The sequence below is a fragment of the Phacochoerus africanus genome, chromosome 10, assembly GCF_016906955.1.
Source record: "Phacochoerus africanus isolate WHEZ1 chromosome 10, ROS_Pafr_v1, whole genome shotgun sequence".
Lineage (NCBI taxonomy): Eukaryota > Metazoa > Chordata > Mammalia > Artiodactyla > Suidae > Phacochoerus > Phacochoerus africanus.
Genome location: NC_062553.1, coordinates 82,150,837 through 82,171,101, shown reverse-complemented (window position 1 = coordinate 82,171,101; position 20,265 = coordinate 82,150,837). Strand labels below are relative to the sequence as shown.

Here is a 20,265-nt window from a genome sequence, read left to right as displayed (position 1 = left end):
AACAATTTAAACGAGAAGAGGAGATAATGACATTAACTTCTTAACTTAAAGCAATCCTTTGTGGCATAATTTTAAAATATTCTCTTGGTCTGAAATTTATGTAAATTGAATTCATCTATCATTGGTTATTACCAGCCTAGCTACATTAAAAAAAAAAGTTTTCTGTAACAATTAGTTCTTAAAAACACTGTTTTAATTAGTCCTGGGACATTATTAAACTAGAGATAAATATGAACCATTCTTTATGTGGTATACCCAGATGTCTAAAAATCAACGAGAATGCCCAAAGAGTTCTTTCTTTAAAAATTCTTCTAATAAAAGCCTTTCATTCAAAGTTTTAATGTAATCTCAAGTAAACAGTCTTTTCAGATTCTATTTTGTAAATACAAAAGAAATGGTCACTCATAACTAGAGAATAATCATTTGAATCATTGTATTTTAGAACTATAGGGCTTAGTCACCAACAACCGGTTTCTCCTTTTTATGAATGTTCATGGTCCCTCCCGCACAAAATTCATGGCAGAACTTAGACAAAACCTAAACCAGTTATTTCTACTGCATCATACAAGCATTTTATGCAGATTATCCCATTTAATGCTTACCTCAACTGTATAGTTTAAGTGCTATCATTACCCCATTTTATATATAGCAAAGATTTTGTAGTTAGGATGGTATTCAGTCAATTAAGGATTTAAACCCAGAGTTCCAAATAAACTCTAACAAGTTCTACCCTTTAAGAATAACAAAATAAAGGCAAATATTATATGAGATCACTAGTATGTGGAATCTAATAAAAAATGATACAAAAGAATTTATTCACAAAACAGAAACAGAGTCAGAGATTTCAAAAGCAAATTTACACTTACCAAAGGGGAAATATTGTGGGGAGGAATAAATTAGGAGTTTGGGATTAACGTATACACACTACTATATATAAAGTAGATAAGTAACAAGGATTTACTGTATAGCACAAGGAAATATAGTCAATACTGTAAAATAACCTATATGGGAAAAGAGTCTGAAAAGGAATAGATATATGTATAACTGGATTCACTTTGCTGTATACCTGAAATTAACACAACATTGTAAGTCACCTATGCTCCAATAAAATTTTTTTTAAAATAGGCTGGTCTTGGAGTTCCTGTTGTGGCTCAGTGGATTAAGAACCTGACATAGTGTCTGTGAGGATGGGGGTTTGATCCCTGGCCTTGCTCAGTGGGTTAAGGATCCAGCGTTGGCATAAGCTGCAGGATAGGCTGCAGATGCAGCTCAAATCCAGTGTTGCCATGGCTGTGGGGTAGGCCTGCAGCAATAGCTCCAATTCCACCCCTAGCCTGGCAACATCCATATAAAAAGAAAAAACAGAAAAGAAAATAGGCTGCTCTTGGCTATACTTGGGGGTTGGGGGTTTAGTTTTTTGTTTTGTTTTGTTTTGCTTTGGGCTGTGGCATGCTATGGCTTTATATGGAATCTCAGTTCCCAGACCAGGGATTGAACCCAGACCACAGTGGTGAAAGTATTGAGTCCTACCCACTAGACTACCAGGGAACTCCTTAAACTTGTTTTTTTATGACTTGTCCTCCATTATCGAGAATGTTGCAAAATGAGGCCTTTGCTGGTATGTTACCTTGATTATAATTTGTATCTCTCACAAAAATATATGTAGTTCTTCCACCAGTAATACTGAATGAGAGCACTCTTTTATAATAAAATAAAAATAAAACATGAAGGTTATAATTTAGAATTTGCCTCCTCTAAAATAAGTCCTTTCCCCAAGCCCAACTCAAGCACATTCTCCTTGAAGCCTTCCCATATCATTCAGCTAAGCTTAATCTCTTTCTTCAAACTCTTGACAATTTCTGTGCACTGCTCATTTGCAGAAAAGACTAGCTGCCACTTATACATTCTCGTCTTCCTTAGTTAGAGAAAATGAATTTGTAGCTCTTAGCAAATTGCTACATGTCCCAACCTCTCCAGTAGCTAGGCAGGATCATTTGGCTAAGTTCTTCAATAAGATATTACTGCAAGTATGGTTGGAACTCCAGTAATGCTGTTTAAAGAAAGCATTCTTAGCTCTTAGGGGAGCTCTTCTGTGCTTTCCCAAGGCAAAAACCTTGCTATCCATGTATCTTTTTGGCTAAAGCTCCTACAGCTACCTTGGACCTTAAGGCAACCTTGACAAAGGAAGCTGTATGCTGTAGACGGTGGAGAAGAAAGATACCTATCTCTGTCCACAATGAGACCATGAAGCTCCCAACCCACACTTTGCCAGCCTCCTTCCAGATTCTACATAATAGAGAAATCAACTTGTATCTTGTCCAAGCCACTATTACTTTTCTTCTGTTAAATAAGCTGAACCTGATTCTAACTGATTCCTTAGTTTAGACTCGTGCATAGTTCATAATCTAAGGTTTGTTGTAACTATATTGGAGAGGAGAAAGAAAAAGAAATAGAATTATTTCTCTTATAACACTAGAGCAAAACATCTCCAATCATAATTTTTATTCTCAACCTCTTCTGGCAATTTTCAACTTTGGGAAAGACCAATAAGGAAAAGGAAGAGGAAGGAAAAAAACCGGAAGACACTTCAGCCTCTCTGTAACTGCTCATGCCTTTTCCTCTTCTCTCTTCTCTAGCTAAGTCTTCTCATAATTCAAGGCCCAGCAGAGAAATTATTTCTGTCCGACCTTTCAATTCAGAGTTCATACTGGACAACCATATATCATCCAGTATCATCTTTTGTTTGACTTGTTAGCTTTTACATTGCATTTCTTTTTCTATGTGTAATCTCCACAACATAGTGAAACCATGTCACATTTTTTTTTGCATCTCTATAGCTGCTAGAAAACCATCCCTGTGTGCAGATCAATCAATACTTTTGATTGATTCATTAATGTAAGGAAAAAGAAGAGAGAGAAAAGAGCAAAAGACTACAGAGTGCGAATGCATAACTTTTTTTGGCCACACCCACAGCATATGGAGTTCCTGGGCCAGGGATTGAATCTGAGTGACAGCTGCAACCTACACCACAGCTGTGACAATGCTGGATCCTTAACTACTGCACCACAGTGGGAACTCCAAGAATGCATAACTTCTTAAAAGTGAAAGAGCAAAAATCCTAAAGAATACCTAGAACAAGCTTTGTTTCACTGGATCTTATCAAAAAATTGGGCCTGGTAGAAGAAATACCATGATTTTGTTTATTGTTCATACAGTCAGTTCCAACCAAGCTCAAACTGTACTTAGTGAGTTAGTCCTCCAACTAAGGGACAGTGTATTTTGCTTTAGTTACTCAGACAATTGCCTTAGACTTATTTTCTCAATTCCACTAGACATTTTAAAGAGTAAGAGATCCAGCTTAGGAAATCATGTTTTGAGAGTGGCTATATATGAATTCAAACCATATAAAAAAATTTGGCTTCCAGAAAGATCATATTTTATAGAAATTATTTTGTCATTTGTGACAACATGCAGAAAATAATACTGGGGTACACAAAATAATGACAACAAAATATTACTGAGTTTAAAATAAATAGCTCAAGAGATCATTTTCATTAAATAGACTCTTACTATCTTTCTTCTAAAACCCAATAATAATATACCACCGGGAATAACATAACTACTTATTTAAAAATAATACAGACTTTTTAAGCATATTTTTTGCAGACGCTACATCATTAAAAGCTCTGTAACACTGGGACATTAAAAGCGATATAGCACTATGCAGAATTAACACTATGTACCAATATGTTTTAAAGCTTCAACTACGTCTAAACACATACAATAGTAAGCTATATAAAGAACATTTTAAGCAGATTGATATTTTAAAAATTGATATTTTTCCTAGACTCATGAACCAGTCTGTATAACTCACTGATTTTATTCTCAAATTTTTGTAAATCATTGTACTACATATGTTAATGAGCTATATATCTAAAAATACAATATTCTAATTTGTTTTCTTGAATTTAGCAGTTTTAGGAGGGGTATAAATAAAATACTCAATTGACAGAAAACTCAGTTTCTGTCTTACTCTTTCATAACATAAACCAAGTCTTTGTTATACCATCTGTTTAAAAGCTAATGAATAAAATGCTAAAGCAGGATTGTCCTTATAATTATATTGGTTCTACTTATGAAAATGAACTATTTTTAATCTTTTAACATAGAATTTATAGTTCACAGGTCGAAAATATTAATTTTCTTGCAAATCACTGATTAGTTATTTCATGTCAAATTTTTTTTCACATAGATTTCTCAGAAGTATACAAGACAGTAGCTTCTTTGACAGTGAAATGTACAAAATAAATGACATGTCAACAAATAAATTAGCATTCCCTTTCCGACCAGCTGGGTCATGTTTCCTTTTCAAAATCCTCAGTCCCCTGATACAAAATAATAATAATCTAAAAGACCTCATTAAATGATCAATATATTGATATAACCTCTATAAGGAGACACATAGTGTTTTAATTGATTCCTTGAATCCATTAAATAGAATATTAAGCCCAAGCCTCCAAATTATATCGTAAAAGGGACGTTTCCCTTATTTATTAACTAATTTTCTTCAGAGTATGGATATTGGCATGTGACAGGATTCAAAAACTTATATATTTAATCAAATAGTAAAAAAACAAAACAAAATTAAAAAAAAACAACAGAAAACAGTTTTCACTAAATCTTCATACATCAAAGAGAAGTTATAAAAGACAAATTACACCATGTTTACTTACCAAAAAACTTCCAAAAGCTGAATTAAATATTGCAGCTGCCTATAGAAAAAATAAACAGGGGGGAAAAAAAACTCACTGAAAGTAAATAGAAAAAAGAAAAGCAAAGATTATCATTCTCCCATGCCCCCATTCAAAACCTTAAAACATTGACCCTATAAAGCAAAGTTAGTCACTGCTTAAAAAATTGCCTATGGCCTGTAGTTTACTAAGACAGATGAGCTGCAGCTTAGGAATTCATAAATAGTGGGTCTCAAAAGCAGGCAGAAAAGGCTTTCCATGAGATGTTTGATCCTATATGACGCTACTAAAGAAGCATCACCAATAGCAAATCGAAACCTTGTTATTGATTCTGCTACTAGACTTAATCAGAGGTTGATTTATTCACCAAAAAAAAAAAAAAGAGAGAGAGAGGAAGGAAGGAAGGAGGAAGGGAAGGAAGGAGGGAGGGGGGGAAGGAGGGAGGGGGGGAAGGAGGGAGGGGGGAAGAAGGGAGGAAGGAAAGAAGTTAGTTTGTTCATACTACTGGGCAAAGGAATACTGGAATTGTTAAGCAAACATTAATTACTGTCCATCAGGGAGCATAAGCCCGATGAGCTATACCCTCAAAGTGAGATCTGTAGTTCCTACACAACACACATTACAAATATGAAAAATGCTGTTAAGACCATGGAAGTTACTGCTCCACCATTAATTCTAAAGTAGAAACACGCAAGAAATACTTCCATTTGGTATTCAAAATTCAAAGAAGAAATATTTGACTCTGTGCTTACCGAAATATCCCAGGAATACATAGTAGATATAATAGAGTTCTTAACTTTAAATCAATCATGATAGTCCATGAAGCTACATCTGAATTCTGAAAGCATCTCACTTTACTCAAAAAAGATAAAAACGGGAGTTCCCGTCGTGGCGCAGTGGTTGACGAATCCGACTAGGAACCATGAGGTTGCGGGTTGGGTCCCTGCCCTTGCTCAGTGGGTTAACGATCCGGAGTTGCCGTGAGCTGTGGTGTAGGTTGCAGACGTGGCTCGGATCCCGCATTGCTGTGGCTCTGGCGTAGGCCGGTGGCTACAGCTCCGATTCAACCCCTAGCCTGGGAACCTCCATATGCCACGGGAGCGGCCCAAGAAATAGCAACAACAACAACAACAACAACAACAAAAAAAGATAAAAACTCGTATAACATCCAATTTGATGGGGGGTGGCTGGAGATAAAGAAAGATAAAAAAAGGCAGAAGGAGGGGTTGAGAAAACCCATCAACATCTCTGTAGATCCAGAGCAGAATGAAGTTAATGATCATGGACATCAGAAGCCACGTTGTAGTAAGAAGAGGATGTCAGTTAGTAAGTTTGAATAAAGTCCAAAACCAAGCTAAGAGCTGTAGCTGAAAATGCCTTCTGCTCCAGAAGAGAATGCAATGAGAGTGCATGGGTAATGAGATCCTTGGCTCCAGAGAGCTTAGCTCTCCTATTCAAGTTCATAATTAATTCAAAGCTTTGATAATTTCATTAGATTTCTCCTTTGCTGGCCTTATCAATAAAAGATGGCACTGGACCACAGCTCCTCTGTGGCATAAACACAGGCACCAGCACAGACCAGGGAAACCTTTGCTTCCCGACAGGGACAATGGCATATGGTGTTCCATGTTGTATAGGGAGCAGTGGAAAAAAAAAATTTTTTTTCAGCTAAATAAAATATCACAGATGACAACTGTAAACTATAGTAACATATTTAACATATCTTCTTGGAATGTTATTATGGATGATTCAGAAAAAGTTTTATGTATGGAGAAAAATAAGGAAAACCATATAAATGAGTTGTAAGGAGATGGGTCAGGAACAACGCCTTCCCTTCTATAAACACAAACCTTCTGCACAAACAAGGTTTATTTCTAGACCGTGCTTAGAAGGAATTTATCTCTTTTTACTAAAGAATGGGATATCCCTGTTTAAGTTCCTCACCTCCAAATTTGTTTCTTTCTAGTGCCTTCACCAACCTTATACTGGATCGCTAATGGTTTTGACTAGGATTTTTAAAAGAATATGGAACATTATAAAGAAAAAGACTCAAAAGTCAAAGTAAAATTAACTACTCATCACTGGATCAAGTCATCCTACTCCCACACTCCAACCTGTTCTCATCCTGTTCTCTCTTGTAAAATATATTGTAAACATAAGCAATATATTTTATGTGGATTAGTTATATTCCTGCATTTTATAAAATGATGATGATGACAGTGACAGGATATCTTAGGTAGCCAAAGATACGGCATACCAATTTTTTCTTGGTTGTTTTTCTGACGGTGATGATGAATTTGAACTCACACATCTACACTATCATTCAGTGCTCCTGCGTAGTAAGCCAGGCAACTGTCTGTGACATGGCTGATTAAGGTTGTGGGTGTTCTGAAGAATCATGTGAAATCTGATATGGAACCCAGGATCTTAAAATCAATAGCAACAGTTAATTCAGCTAATAGCTGGCTCAATTCTGCAGTTGCAGAATATGAAGAAATTATGTTTTCCAGAGTTCCAAAGAGTGAGGACAAATATTTAGAGAGTTTTTAATTGATATAAAAGACATGAATATCTTTTGATTTGAGGAGGAATTCCCCGCTCCTCAGCATGAGGCACAAAGACCTCTGTGAATGGATCTCTGTCCATCTCATTCATTGCCTCAAAATTTATATTTTGTGATTCTCCAAACTCCTCTTGCAATTTTTCACCTCTTTGCTCCTTGGCCTGGAATACCCTTCTGCCTTCCCTGAGCCATGCAATTCCCCTTCATCCCTTCCCAGAAGCTTTTAATCACCTCCTCTAACACACACACACCCACACTTCTGGGTGGCCTGAGTATTCCCACGACTGCTGCCATAGCCTGACATACTTCTGCCCTGGCACTTGTCACACTACTGAATGGCCTACCTACATGCCTCCCTGCCTGACAAGAGACTCAAGTCTTCTAAGGTAGGAAACCGATGAGGCTCATCCTAAGTACCTCCATGTTTGCTACTTGGAATCACTAAGATAAGTGGGATTGTAATAGAGAATGAATGACTCCATATTAGATCTGTTCCTTTTATTTTAACCCTCCTTTAACCTTTGCTCTGCTGCCTGTGCTCAGTCATGATCTGTACCTTTTGCAACAGAATGTTGCCTATAGCTTAAAATATACAGTTTAGCCTGACAGTGACCTGAGCTGAACAGAAAATAAGAACATCATGACCTGACCTACATGGATGGCTACAAAAACAAAGGATGAGGTGCCAAGAAATTTGCAACAACTAACTATGCCCCTCCCTCACCTTGCCTTTAAAAGGTCTTTACTGGAAGCCTTCAGGGAGTCTAGGGCTTTTTTGTGTTTTTGTTTCTGTTTTTGTTTTGTCTTTCTGCCTTTTCTAAGGCCGCTCCTGAGGCATATGGAGGCTCCCAGGCTAGGGGTCTAATCAGAGCTGTAGCGGCTGGCATACGCCACAGCCACAGCAACGTGGGATCTGAGCCACATCTGTGACCTACACCACAGCTCACGGCAACGCCGGATCCTTAACCCACTGAGCAAGGCCAGGGATGGAACCCGCAACCTCATGGTTCCTAGTCGGATTTGTTAACCACTGCGCCACAACAGGAACTCCTCTAGGACTTTTTTGGACACAAGTCACCTCTCTACTTGTATGGCCCTGCAATAAACTTTTCTCTGCTCCATACTCTGACGATTTGGTATTGTTTGGCCTCACTGTGCGTCAGGCACATGGACTTGCATTCAGTAACAGGATTCCCAGAAACATCCAAAGTCTGTGTCTCCAACTAAATTATTTTATGTGCTCAACAGAATCCAATGACTGGCAGATGCAGAACACCACATCTGCCACCTGGCACTGCTGCCAAGCAACAGAAATGACATTTAGAATTTCATATTCCACCCAATATATGTATCTTTCTCATCTTATTTTACTTCTCTTAACCTCCCTATTATGATATAGTTATATAAATGTGCTTCGTGTAATAAATGTTTTTAAATTTGTCACTGCTATATAGCAATAGAGCTAAATAAAATTTAAAATTACCAAGAAATACTCTGTGGCAAAAAAAGATGAACTGCATAAACAGATATGAAAGCAAGCTAAGGCATCTTAAGTAAAAAACAAGAATCGAAACACTATAATTCCCTCAATATGTGTTTCTCCACACCTCCATGAAATTCACCCACCACCATCTAGGTTTCCTACAATTCAACTCAGTTCTGACACTATCATCCCCAAGATAGCTTCGGATTTCCCAGGTTAAGGGATCAGGACTACAGGACAATCCTCACTTCAGATGTCAATCAAGAGTTAAGGTTTGGGAGTTCCCGTCGTGGCTCAGTGGTTAGCGAATCCGACTAGGAACCATGAGGTTGCAGTTTTGATCCCTGGCCTTGCTCAGTGGGTTAAAAGATCTGGTGCTTCGGTGAGCTGTGGTGTAGGTTGCAGACACGGCTGGGATCCCGCGTTGCTGTGGCTCTGGCGTGGGCCAGCAGCTACGGCTCTGATTAGACCCCTAGCCTGGGAATTTCCATATGCCACAGGAGCAGCCCTAGAAAAGGCAAAAAGACAAAAAAAAAAAGTTAAGGTTATCACCTGTGCTTCTGACCAACTGGCTCTAAATTGGAGGTTTCCACAATCTCATCCTCCAGTTTGATTATTTGCTAAAGGGGCTCACAGAACTCTGGAAATCAGCTTGCTTACTAGAATGCTGCTTTATTATAAGAGGATATAACGCTGGACGGCCACATGGAAAGAGATGCCTAGGACAAAGTACAGGGAAAAGGTGTGGAGCTTCCATGCCTTCTGAGCCCACCACTCTCATCGCCTCCAGTGCTCCCAAACCCAGAAGCTCTCAGAATCCGTCCTTTTGGGGTTTTATGTAGGCTCCATTATATAGGAAGGATTGATTAAAATGCTGGCCATTGGTGACTCAATCTCCAGGTTCTCTCTCCTCCCAAGAGGTCCAACGTTCCAATCTCTGATTGGTTTCCCTGGCAACCAGCCCAAACTCCCGTAAGCTAGAGGCTTTCCCAAAGTCACCTAATTAGCATAACAAAGACACCTTTAAGGGCTCTCCTCACTTAGGAAATCCAAGCATTTTAGGAACTCAGGGCCGGGAATTGAGACAAAGACCAAATACATATTTCTTATAATAGTCATAATATCACATTCCTATTGTGTAAATATGTACACACACATACAAATACACACAGGTAAGTTAAAAAACGAACAAAAAACAAAATTATTTTTTCTGAAAGGGATCACCAAAAAAACTTTTAACTATGGTTAAATTTGTTGAAAAAAATTGGGTTGGGGTCATTTTTACTTTTAATTTTGTTCTGTTTGTCCTGTTGGCATTTCATTTTTTTTTTAACACATTATGTATCTGGGCAGGCAGATGTTGAATCATTTAATTGTTTGCATCTTAAATCCCTTTGTGTTAAAAATACCTATTTTATTATTAAATAAAATTAATATTTCAATCCCTGCTTTGCAAGTTAGTGATATCACTTGCTGGCTGCTTGATAAGGTGGATGTTTAGCACCCTCTGAAACACACATCGTTGTGCAGAGGGTGTAAGATGCCACAGGATAAACAGAGGGCATCTTCCAGGAGTATTTGTACCATGTGAATATTTGGTTTTGAGAATAAACCAAAAATTCACTTTTCTTTTTTTCTTTTTAGGGCCGCACTTGCAGCATATAGAAGTTCCCAGGCTAGGGGTGGAATTGGAGCTGCAGCTGCCAGCCTAAACCACAGCCACAGCAACTCAGGATCCGAGTGACCCACACTATAGCTCACGGCAATGCCGGATCCTTAACCCACTGAGCGAGGCCAGGGATTGAATCCACATCCTCAAGGAGATTAGTTGGGTCTGTTACCGCTGAGCCACAATGGGAACTCGCTCACATTTATTTTTATAGGAAAATAAATATGGCTACAGAGAATACAAACTTCATGTACTAGATCAAACATGAGCCACCAAACACAATTTGTTCTGAAATTAGGACCCTTCAGGTTATAGGACCAGACTCTCTTAGGGCATGAGTTTCTTCTCCTCTGCCTTTTAGAGGCCATGCCTAAGAGAATCCACTGATTTTTAAATACGGTGTTTTACTTGTTATTATCTCTGTTACTAGAAATGACTTAGTTACTCACTCCCCCTCTAGAATGCTCATCACAAGAAGAATTTTGTCTGATTTGTACAGGATTATATCTTGGTTGCCTAGAACAGTACCTAATTGTAGTAAAACCACAATAAATGTTATTGAATCAAAGAATGAATGAATGAATGAATGAGTACTTACTGTGTTAACAGAAATATCCTGCACAGTAATGTTTTCATTATTAACTTAGGAATCCCATGTACAATGTGGATACCTTGGTATAATCACATTTGATGCATAATTTTTTTTTTGTCTTTGTTGTTGTTGTTGTTGCTATTTGTTGGGCCGCTCCTGTGGCATATGGAGGTTCCCAGGCTAGGGGTTGAATCAGAGCTGTAGCCACCGGCCTACGCCAGAGCCACAGCAACGGGGGATCCGAGCCGCGTCTGCAACCTACACCACAGCTCACAGCAACGCCGGATCGTTAACCCACTGAGCAAGGGCAGGGACCCAACCCGCAACCTCATGGTTCCTAGTCGGATTCGTTAACCACTGCGCCACGACGGGAACTCCTGATGCATAATTTGATCAATGCTAACTAAAAAAGTTCCTATTGAGGTGGCTTTTTAATACTGAGTAGATTAGCTTCCTTTATATTACACATTTTTAGATAATATATTGCTTTACTATGCCCAGTTATACCTGACATATGGTATTTTCCTGATGTTTCATTATATATTGCACAGCATGTCTTTATTGTATTCTTTGGGAAAACTGAGCAACAATAACAAATTAATTTCTTCATAACATACTTGGAATTATTTGAAATAAAAAGGTCAATTAAAAAAAAACAAAACAAAAACCACACTGAAAAGCGTGGAGACAGAGAGCCCTCTCTCTACCTCATGAAAACAAGCACTTCCATTGCTGAATGCCTTTAAATGTTATGAAGTTTTACCTTACAGTGAGCATGAAACCATCCCCTTCTGTGACTGTTACACCCTGACCATGTTTCATGCTCTGGAGGTACATAAATATGTGGTCCCTTTATAAAATGACTGCATTCCAAATTTATGACACTGTTGGGTTCTACCCAAGTCTTCTCCTAGTAACACTCTATCTAAAACTTTCATAATGCTGCCCAACACCCCTTTTTCTTTCCCTCATCAGTCCACTAAATAAAAAAAATGAAATACATTGTTTATATTGAGTGTAATGATCTATTGCAAATTAATTTATGAAACTTCCAAGGTTCGCTGTTGCATAACCTGCTTCCCAGTCAACGTATACAGCAATGCATACTGAAATGTTAAAATGCGATATTTGCAGTTGTCTCAGAATTTCTAATAATGCTCCAAGCTAAGGAAAATGTGTGGCAAGTATCCCACTAGTCTACAGTGATATCCCAGCTATATCTATGCAGAGCTTATAAAAAGATATGAAGGAATTCCCTTGTCGCCTGGTAGGTTAAGGATCTGGCATTGTCAATGCGGCAGCTTGGGTTACTTTTGTGGCGAGGGTTCAATCGCTTGGCCCAGGAATTTTCATTTGCTGTAGACATGGCAACAAAACAAAACAAAACAAAAACAAAAACAGACATGAAAACTCAGCTAGGGACCATTTCACAACGGGCTATACAGGGCAAGACTAGAAGTTCTCGAGAAAATTGACAAAAGGAAATTTCTAGGAGTAGTGGGTCTTCCTCGAGGGGAGAAAGCTGGCATGCCCACTCCCCCAAAAGCTGTGGGTGGATGTTACTGAGGGAGAAAGCACTTGCTAGGCGCCCCCACTGTCTGTCTATTCCCTAGAACTGCGGAGAGGAGGGAGGGAGGGTGTGCAGTGACCCAGAGACAGACACTTCCTGATTAGAAACAGCAAAGGTATAGAGGCCGCCTAGGGCAGGCCACAGTGCTAGAGCAAGGACGAAGGTAAGCAATTGGGCAGAGCATACTTCAGCTCAGTGACGGGACGAGCTGCTGGCAATTGCACAGGCCAAGTAAGTGCCTCAGAGCACTGCCATCAAAACTGGACTCACCTCTTTTTTTTTTTTTTTTTGGTCTTTTTAGGGCCATGCCTGCATATGGAGGTTCCCAAGCTAGGGGCTAAACTGGAGCTGCAGCTGTTGGCCTACACCACAGCCACAGTCACACCAGATCTGAGCTGTTCGTCCTCATGGATCCTAGTCAGATTTGTTTCTGCTGAGCCACAAACTGGATTCATTTTGAGAGACTCTAACTAGCAGGCTTCCAGGGTGAAGAGACCCCAGCAATGAGAGGCTGAAGGGGTATGCTGAGGGGTGGGGGCTAGAGAGTACTCTGAATAACTCCCTCCCCTAACCTGTTTAGGAAGAAGGAATAGAAGGTGGGCACCTGCTATGAAAAGGGGCACTAAGGGCTGGATGAGAACAGCACCAGTAAGATCAGACTCTGGGAGTTCCCGTCGTGGGAATCAGGTAGGTTAGATAAATCAAAACGGTATCCTCTAAGACATAAACTTAAGTAGGTTATTAAGTTTTATTTAGCAATAACCTCTTATCCCATTGCATCATGAAGAAACAGAGAAAAGAAAATTGACTGTTGGTGATAGCTACTGGAGATCAAAGCTGCATTATCCTACCCTGGAAAAGTTCCTCAACTATGTGAATTTTTATCACTCCAATCTAACTGATTCTCTAGAAGGAGGACCAGCCTTAATATTGATTTCCTCTCTAAGCATATGTTTAGTTTGAAAAAAATAAAGACACCAAAGATTGAATTCCAATCCTTAGTCTCCAATTAAATAAAGAAATGCAGGAGTTCCCTTGTGGTGCAGTGGGTTAAGGATCTGGCGCTGTCACTGCAGTGGCTCAGGTTGCTGCTGTGGTGTGGGAACTTCCCCATGGAACTTCCACATGCCATGGGTAAAGCCAATAAATAAATACACGAATATTAAATATTTTCATGTTACTTCTAAGGTATTTTGCAAAAAGCCATAGAAAGGCCAAAAAAAAAAAAAAGGAATTAAGAAAAGCTTATTCTGTCTTTAAAAATTTTAATTGGCTGATAAGCACCTTAGTTGCTAGGACATTTTAGTACTGACTACTTAACACTATTTTCACTTACATATATCAAGTATTATTAAACCATACCACACAGAAGTAAATGAATAGGACATCAATTAAAATGCAAGTTATATACCATGTTCAACTTTAAAGGGGCATTCTTCATTTGATTCCATTATTTACATTCTGGTAATTTTTTAAGCAGCATGGCTAAAAAGTAGAATATTGCTTTGAAATCATTGCTGAATATTTCTTCTCAACAAATCCATCTAAATGAAGACTACAGAACCGCTACAAGGCATTTGCCAATTTAAAGAAAGATTATTTAATATATCATGAAAATTCACCATCTTAATGGCCCCTTTCATTCTTTGTTTTAAAAACATTACAGAAAAGAAAAGAAGTTCATATACATGTGAGTTAATGCATTAAGTTACCAGTAAATACCAGCCAGCTGCTCTTCTGAGAGTAAGCTACATTTGTTGCCTATTTCTACAGGTCCATTTCTTGATATCAATGGAAAAAAATTATTTAACATCCTTAATCTTGAGGTGAATGGGGAGGTGGCTATTCTTGTTTGTGACTATTCATCTCAATTCAGGCAAGGAAAAAATATATTCAAGTTACTGTTTCTGGGTGCTAAATTGAATCAGGTGTCCTCTCCTCTTAAGAAAATTAAGTTGCTTTTGTGCAAGAGTGTTTTAATGAGAACCGAGCTCGCCGACAGTGATAAATGGGAATGATACCAGAGAGAGCATGTAAGCAGGACAATATGTGCACGTTACAGTCTTACAGCCTATTTTTCACTGACTATTCTGAATGACTTCGCTGTTTCTTAAGGGGCCTATTAATCTCAAATTTAGTTATTACACAACGTTTATTTGAACATATATTCTGCGGATGATGACAGTTAATAAAGGAAATCTTTCACAAGCTGTATTTTTACATATTGTTCCAACTACTGCTCCTAGTCATTTGATGGTATTGATGGAATAACCTACATTGTGCTGAGGCTTTAAAAAAAAAAAAAAAAAGGCACATATATTCAGATTCCTTTCTAAGCATATGGGGACTCTTAAATAACCATTAAAATGCATAAAAAAATCCTACTAAGAAATGGTAAAAGTAAAAGGACATCTTAACTGTAAATGGTAAATGGTAAAAGTAAAAGGACATCTTAATTGCTTAATGTGAAAACTAACCCTTCGAAGATAAACCAGGCGCCTTTGAACACTTTAAAGCTTTGGTGCATAATATGCACTAGTTCCTGCATAACAATCTATATTTTTACAATATGTGTGGGATAGGGAAGGGAAGACAAAATCAATTTTCTTGAGGTGCAAAAAGAATCAAGTAAAACAGTTGCTTTGATTTGCTCCTTGGCATGCTTTTCTGATAAAATATCGTGTACTTAAAATAGTGTGATACTTCAACTTCATTTCTTATTTCTGGTGACATACTTCAAGGCTTAAGAGAATTATTTTACATTTTCCTAAAAAATATATTTACCGGCTCAATCACCTATACCTGAAATTCAGATTGTGGTTCTTGTTCCAAGAGAAATTTGCTACTTTCTTGATATTAGCAAGAAATATTTACACCGGTTCAAGATTTTTGAAACTGCCTCATAATTAAGATGAATATAGACTTAAACACTTTCAATTTCATCCTCCCGAAACCTCAGTCTTCAAAGGTGTTCAGTTTCAATGAAATCAGAATTTTCAAGTGATCTTAGATACTCTGACAATCCCTTTATAAATGAAGAAACAGAACTCGAGAGAGATAAAGGATCTTTTCTGAGGTCTTGTTGGCCACTAGCAAAGCCAGAATGGAACTCATCTCCAGATGTTCCTATACCCTCTCTGTAACACACACATTGACTACTTTACATATTATTTTTCAGATATTTGTAGATTTATAATCTAAAAAGGGCATATATCAAAACACTCATATGGTTATGTTGGGGCAATAGGATAATGCATATTTTTTTCTTTTGCCTTTTCCCAGCTTTTCAAGATTCTTGTACTGATTATGTACTACTCGGCGGGGGGGGGGGGGGGGGGGGAAGCACATAATAGATGTTATATGTTAAGTACAACTAACATTTCAGAAGTTATGTCTTTATTCTTTAGGCAAACCTTGAATAATGCTGCACTCAATCAAAGTCTGACTAAAAATTGATGAAATTGACGATAATATCAAGAAGAACCTACCTAAATAGTCTTGTTATATTAATGCTGAATACTTAGAAGAATTAACTGTGGTTGGAACTCTGAATAGCAACTCTTAAATTAAAAAAAAAAAAAACCCATATTTGTATGTATGTACTTGAAATCCATCTTAATTCTTTATTCTTAATGCCAATTTTCTCAATATTCCTGAAGTTTAATTGTCCCTAATCTTTTGGGTTTCCTATGTCCTGACAAAAAGGAATAAAATAAATGTTCCTTTAATTAATCATTCATTCAACATAAATTCAGTAAGCAATGTATTAGGCCTAAACATGGAGAACACAAAAAATAAATACCACAGAGTATCTGCTCACAGTATCAGGCTAGAAGACAGATATTATAATGGCCGGACTAAAAGATCGATGGGATCAAAACTATGGCAGCACAGAAATTAACTACTAAAATTTCCTTTAAAGTGGGCTTTTTCAGTACCTCCTAGTGATATACAACAAGCACTTTTCTGATCAATTAATGGAAGTTCTGTTTAATGCCAACATGTGAACTAAGCTCTCAACACACCAACAGAGAAATTGGCTAAGAATTCCCCTAACACTTTGTTTAGAAGGGCATCCACAAAACATAAGTGACAACCTATGTCAAATCATCTAATGTTTCTTACAAATTTTAGACTGTAGCTACCTAACTCTGTTATTTCTGCTCTTTTCCATCCATTAGGTCTGGAAATCTCAGAGCTTCTTAAAAGGGCAATGGATCAATCGCTTAGCAATAACTCTCTCATCAGCTTTTCATTAGCAATAAAATAGCTTTCCTGCCATCTTTTGGGAAATAACTTACCACAGATTCTTAGAATTGCAATGGACTTCTGCAGATCATCTAATCAAGGCACTTTTCCTCAAAAAGGATGACACGGAAATCACTAACAAATGGAACCTACCTATCCTATTCTTCAAGTCTTCAGGATCAGAGACTGCATAATCCTTTAGAATTTTAGATTTAAAATGTATATTTTAAATCACATTTTTAATTTTCAAGTCTTTTCCTTTTCTGAATTAATCTTTGAGATCATGTTTTTATGTAAGGTCCCTAAAAGGATTAAAAAAGAGCTGTGTTGATGGTCAACAGACACATGAAAAGATGCTCAATGTCACTAATTATTAGAGAAATGCAAATCAAACCTACAATGAGGGATCACCTCACACTAGTCAGAATCGCCATCATCAAAGAGCCTGTGAATAATAAACGCTAGAGATGGTGTGGAGAAAAAGGGGACACTCCAACACTGCTGGTGGGAATATAAATTGGTGTAGCCACCTCAGAGAACAGTGTGGAGGTTCCTTAAAAAACTAAAGGTAGAGTTACTACATGATCCAGCAATCCCATTCCTGGGTATATAACCAGAAAAGACAAAAACTCTAATTCAAAAAGATTCATGGATCTCAATGTTCATAGCTGCACTATTTACAATAGCCAAGACATGGAAGCAATCTAAATGTCCATCAACAGATAAATGATTAAGGACATGGTATGTATATATGATGGAATATTACTCAGCCATAAAAAGGAATCAAATGATGCCATTTGCAGCATTATGGATGAGCCCAGAGATTAGTAAAGTGAAGTAAATCAGGCAAAGACAAATATCATATCACTTATATGTGAAATCTAAAAAGCGGTACAAATAAACTTATTTACAAAACAGAAAGTCACAGACACAGAGAAGAAAATTATGGTTATCAAAAGGGTAAAGGGGCAGAGGGATAAATAGGAGTTTTGGATTAACAGATACACACTACTATATATAAAATAATAAATGACAAGGATCTACTGTATAGCATAGGGAACTATATTCAATATATTTTAATAACCTATAATGGAAAAGAATCTGAAAAAAACAAATATATCCTTTATTAATTTATAAAACTGAATCACTTTGCTAAACACCTGAAACTAACACAACACTGTAAATTCAACTCTATTTCAATAAAAAGAAATTAAAATAATTTTTGTTAAAAAAGCTGTGTTATTGCTATCACAACTAGTATGCTGGTTAAGGTTAACAACTGGCTGTCAGGATGAGGGGAGAACAAATCACCAGCTCGCAATATTTGCTGATTTTTGTGCTGTAAATGCTCCCACCATGGCCAATTTCAAGCTGCAAACATTTTGTCACTGAACACTAAGATAGGAAGAGATAGTAAAATTCCAAAGGCATAAAAATTAGGAATAGAAGGGCAAATTAAACACAAAATAAACACGAGAAGGAAATTAAATAAAAATGTGATCAGAAACTAATGGAAGCAAAACCAGAAATACAACAGACATCAATGAAGCTCGTTCTTTGGGGGAAAAAAATGAATCAGTAAAACTAATATACCTTTAGAACAGGGAATGGCAGACTTTTTTGGTAAAGGGGTACCGTTCTATTTTAACCTAACTAGTCTAACACAACTGAATATACTGCAATACAGTTCTGACGCTAACCACACAGAATTATTGCAGCCCCCACAAGTTAAAGGCTCAGTCCTCCGAAAGACTGCCCTCACTTCAGAGAGCAGCTAAATCAGGCAGACAAATATCATATCACTTATATGTGGAATCTAAAAAACGATAAAGGGAGTCCCCAGGCCACTAGCACTTCTGACCAACATACTACAAATGTAAGGCTTCCCTGACCCTCTCTGGTTCAATAATTGAATAGAACAACTCATGGATCTCAGTGAAAATACTATACTTAACGAATTTAGTTTCATGTAAGGGATACATAGAAAGTGAGGCCTGCGAGCTTCCATGCGGGGTCCCCATTTAGTCAGAGCTCATCACTCAGCACATCAATGTGTTCACCAACCAGGAAGCGTCGACTGAGCTTCAGTGTCCAGGGCTTTTAATGTGGGTTTCATTAATGTAGGCATAGTTGATTAAATCATCATTTGGTATAATTTAGATTGTACTAAATCTCCAGCGCCCTCTCCTTCCCAAGAGGTCCAGTGGCTAAAAGTTCCAACACTCTAATCACATGTGTGGTCTTTCTGATGACCAGCTCTCATCCTGAAGTTACTCAGAGGCTCATCAGAGTCACCTAATTAGCATAACTAAGACATTAAACACTCAGGAAATTCCAAAAGTTTTTGAAGCTCTGTATCAAGAAACTGGGACAAAGATTAGGTAAATTTTTTATTAGACTACGGCAACATAATAATGTTTTAGGTTTTGTAGCCTATATGGTCACAAATTTTAACTCTGCTGTTATAGCACAAAAGCAGCCATAGATAATGCATAAGATAATGAGTGTGGTTGTGTTCCAATAAAACTTCACCTATGCATCCTAAAATTTGATGTTCATTTAATTTTCATGTGCTATGAAATTTTACTTTCTTTTATTTTTCCTAACTGTTAAAAATATGTACAAACCATTCTTAACTCGTTTACTATACAAAACACGCTGCAAGCCTGATTTAGCCTGCAAGCCATAGATTGCCCACTCTTGCTCTAACAGAAAAAGGGAAGACAGAAACGATCAATATAGGGAATGAAAGAAATGATATCTTGCATTCCTTTGGATATTTAAAGAACAAGAATATTGTGAACAACATTATTCCCCTAAATTTGACAATTTAGAAGAAATAACAAGTTCCCTAAAAGATACAAATTAACCAAAGCTCACTCCAGAAGAAATAAATATCTTAAATAGCCCAATATATATTGAAAACATTGAATGTGTGGTTTAAAATTTTCCCACAAAGAAATCTCCAAGACCAAATGGCTTCACTGATGCCATTGGTCTTTGGTGAATTCTATCAAACATTCAAAGAAGAAAATAATATTAATTCTGTAAAAACTCACCCAAACAACATAAAAGGAGGGAAAATCATTTTATGAAACTAAGATTAGCCCAATACCTAAACCAAATCAAAATATCATAAAAAAAAACCTGAAGAATAAAAATCCTCATGCACACAGAAACAAAACTAGAAAATTTGAGTTAATTAAACCCAATAATATATCAAAAGGATGACATCATAACCAAGTGGTGTTTATTCCAGGAATGCAAAGTTGGTTTAAGATTTGAAATAAACCAAGGCAATTCACCTCATCAACAGATTTAAAGAAAAAAAAATATGATCATACCAATAGATGGAGAAAAGCTATTTGACAAAAGTCCACAGATATTCA

General features: G+C 37.3%; 1 protein-coding gene across 2 annotated transcripts in view; it reads right to left on the bottom strand.

Moving 5' to 3' along the window:
* SLC10A7 (solute carrier family 10 member 7) overlaps nucleotides 1–20,265 on the bottom strand; it is a 239,128-nt gene that overhangs the window by 153,183 nt on the left and 65,680 nt on the right. For both annotated transcript variants that reach the window (XM_047798354.1, XM_047798355.1), the window contains exon 5: nucleotides 4,734–4,772. In XM_047798354.1, the coding sequence (XP_047654310.1) occupies nucleotides 4,734–4,772 (39 nt within the window). The remainder of the gene's footprint in view (nucleotides 1–4,733; nucleotides 4,773–20,265) is intronic.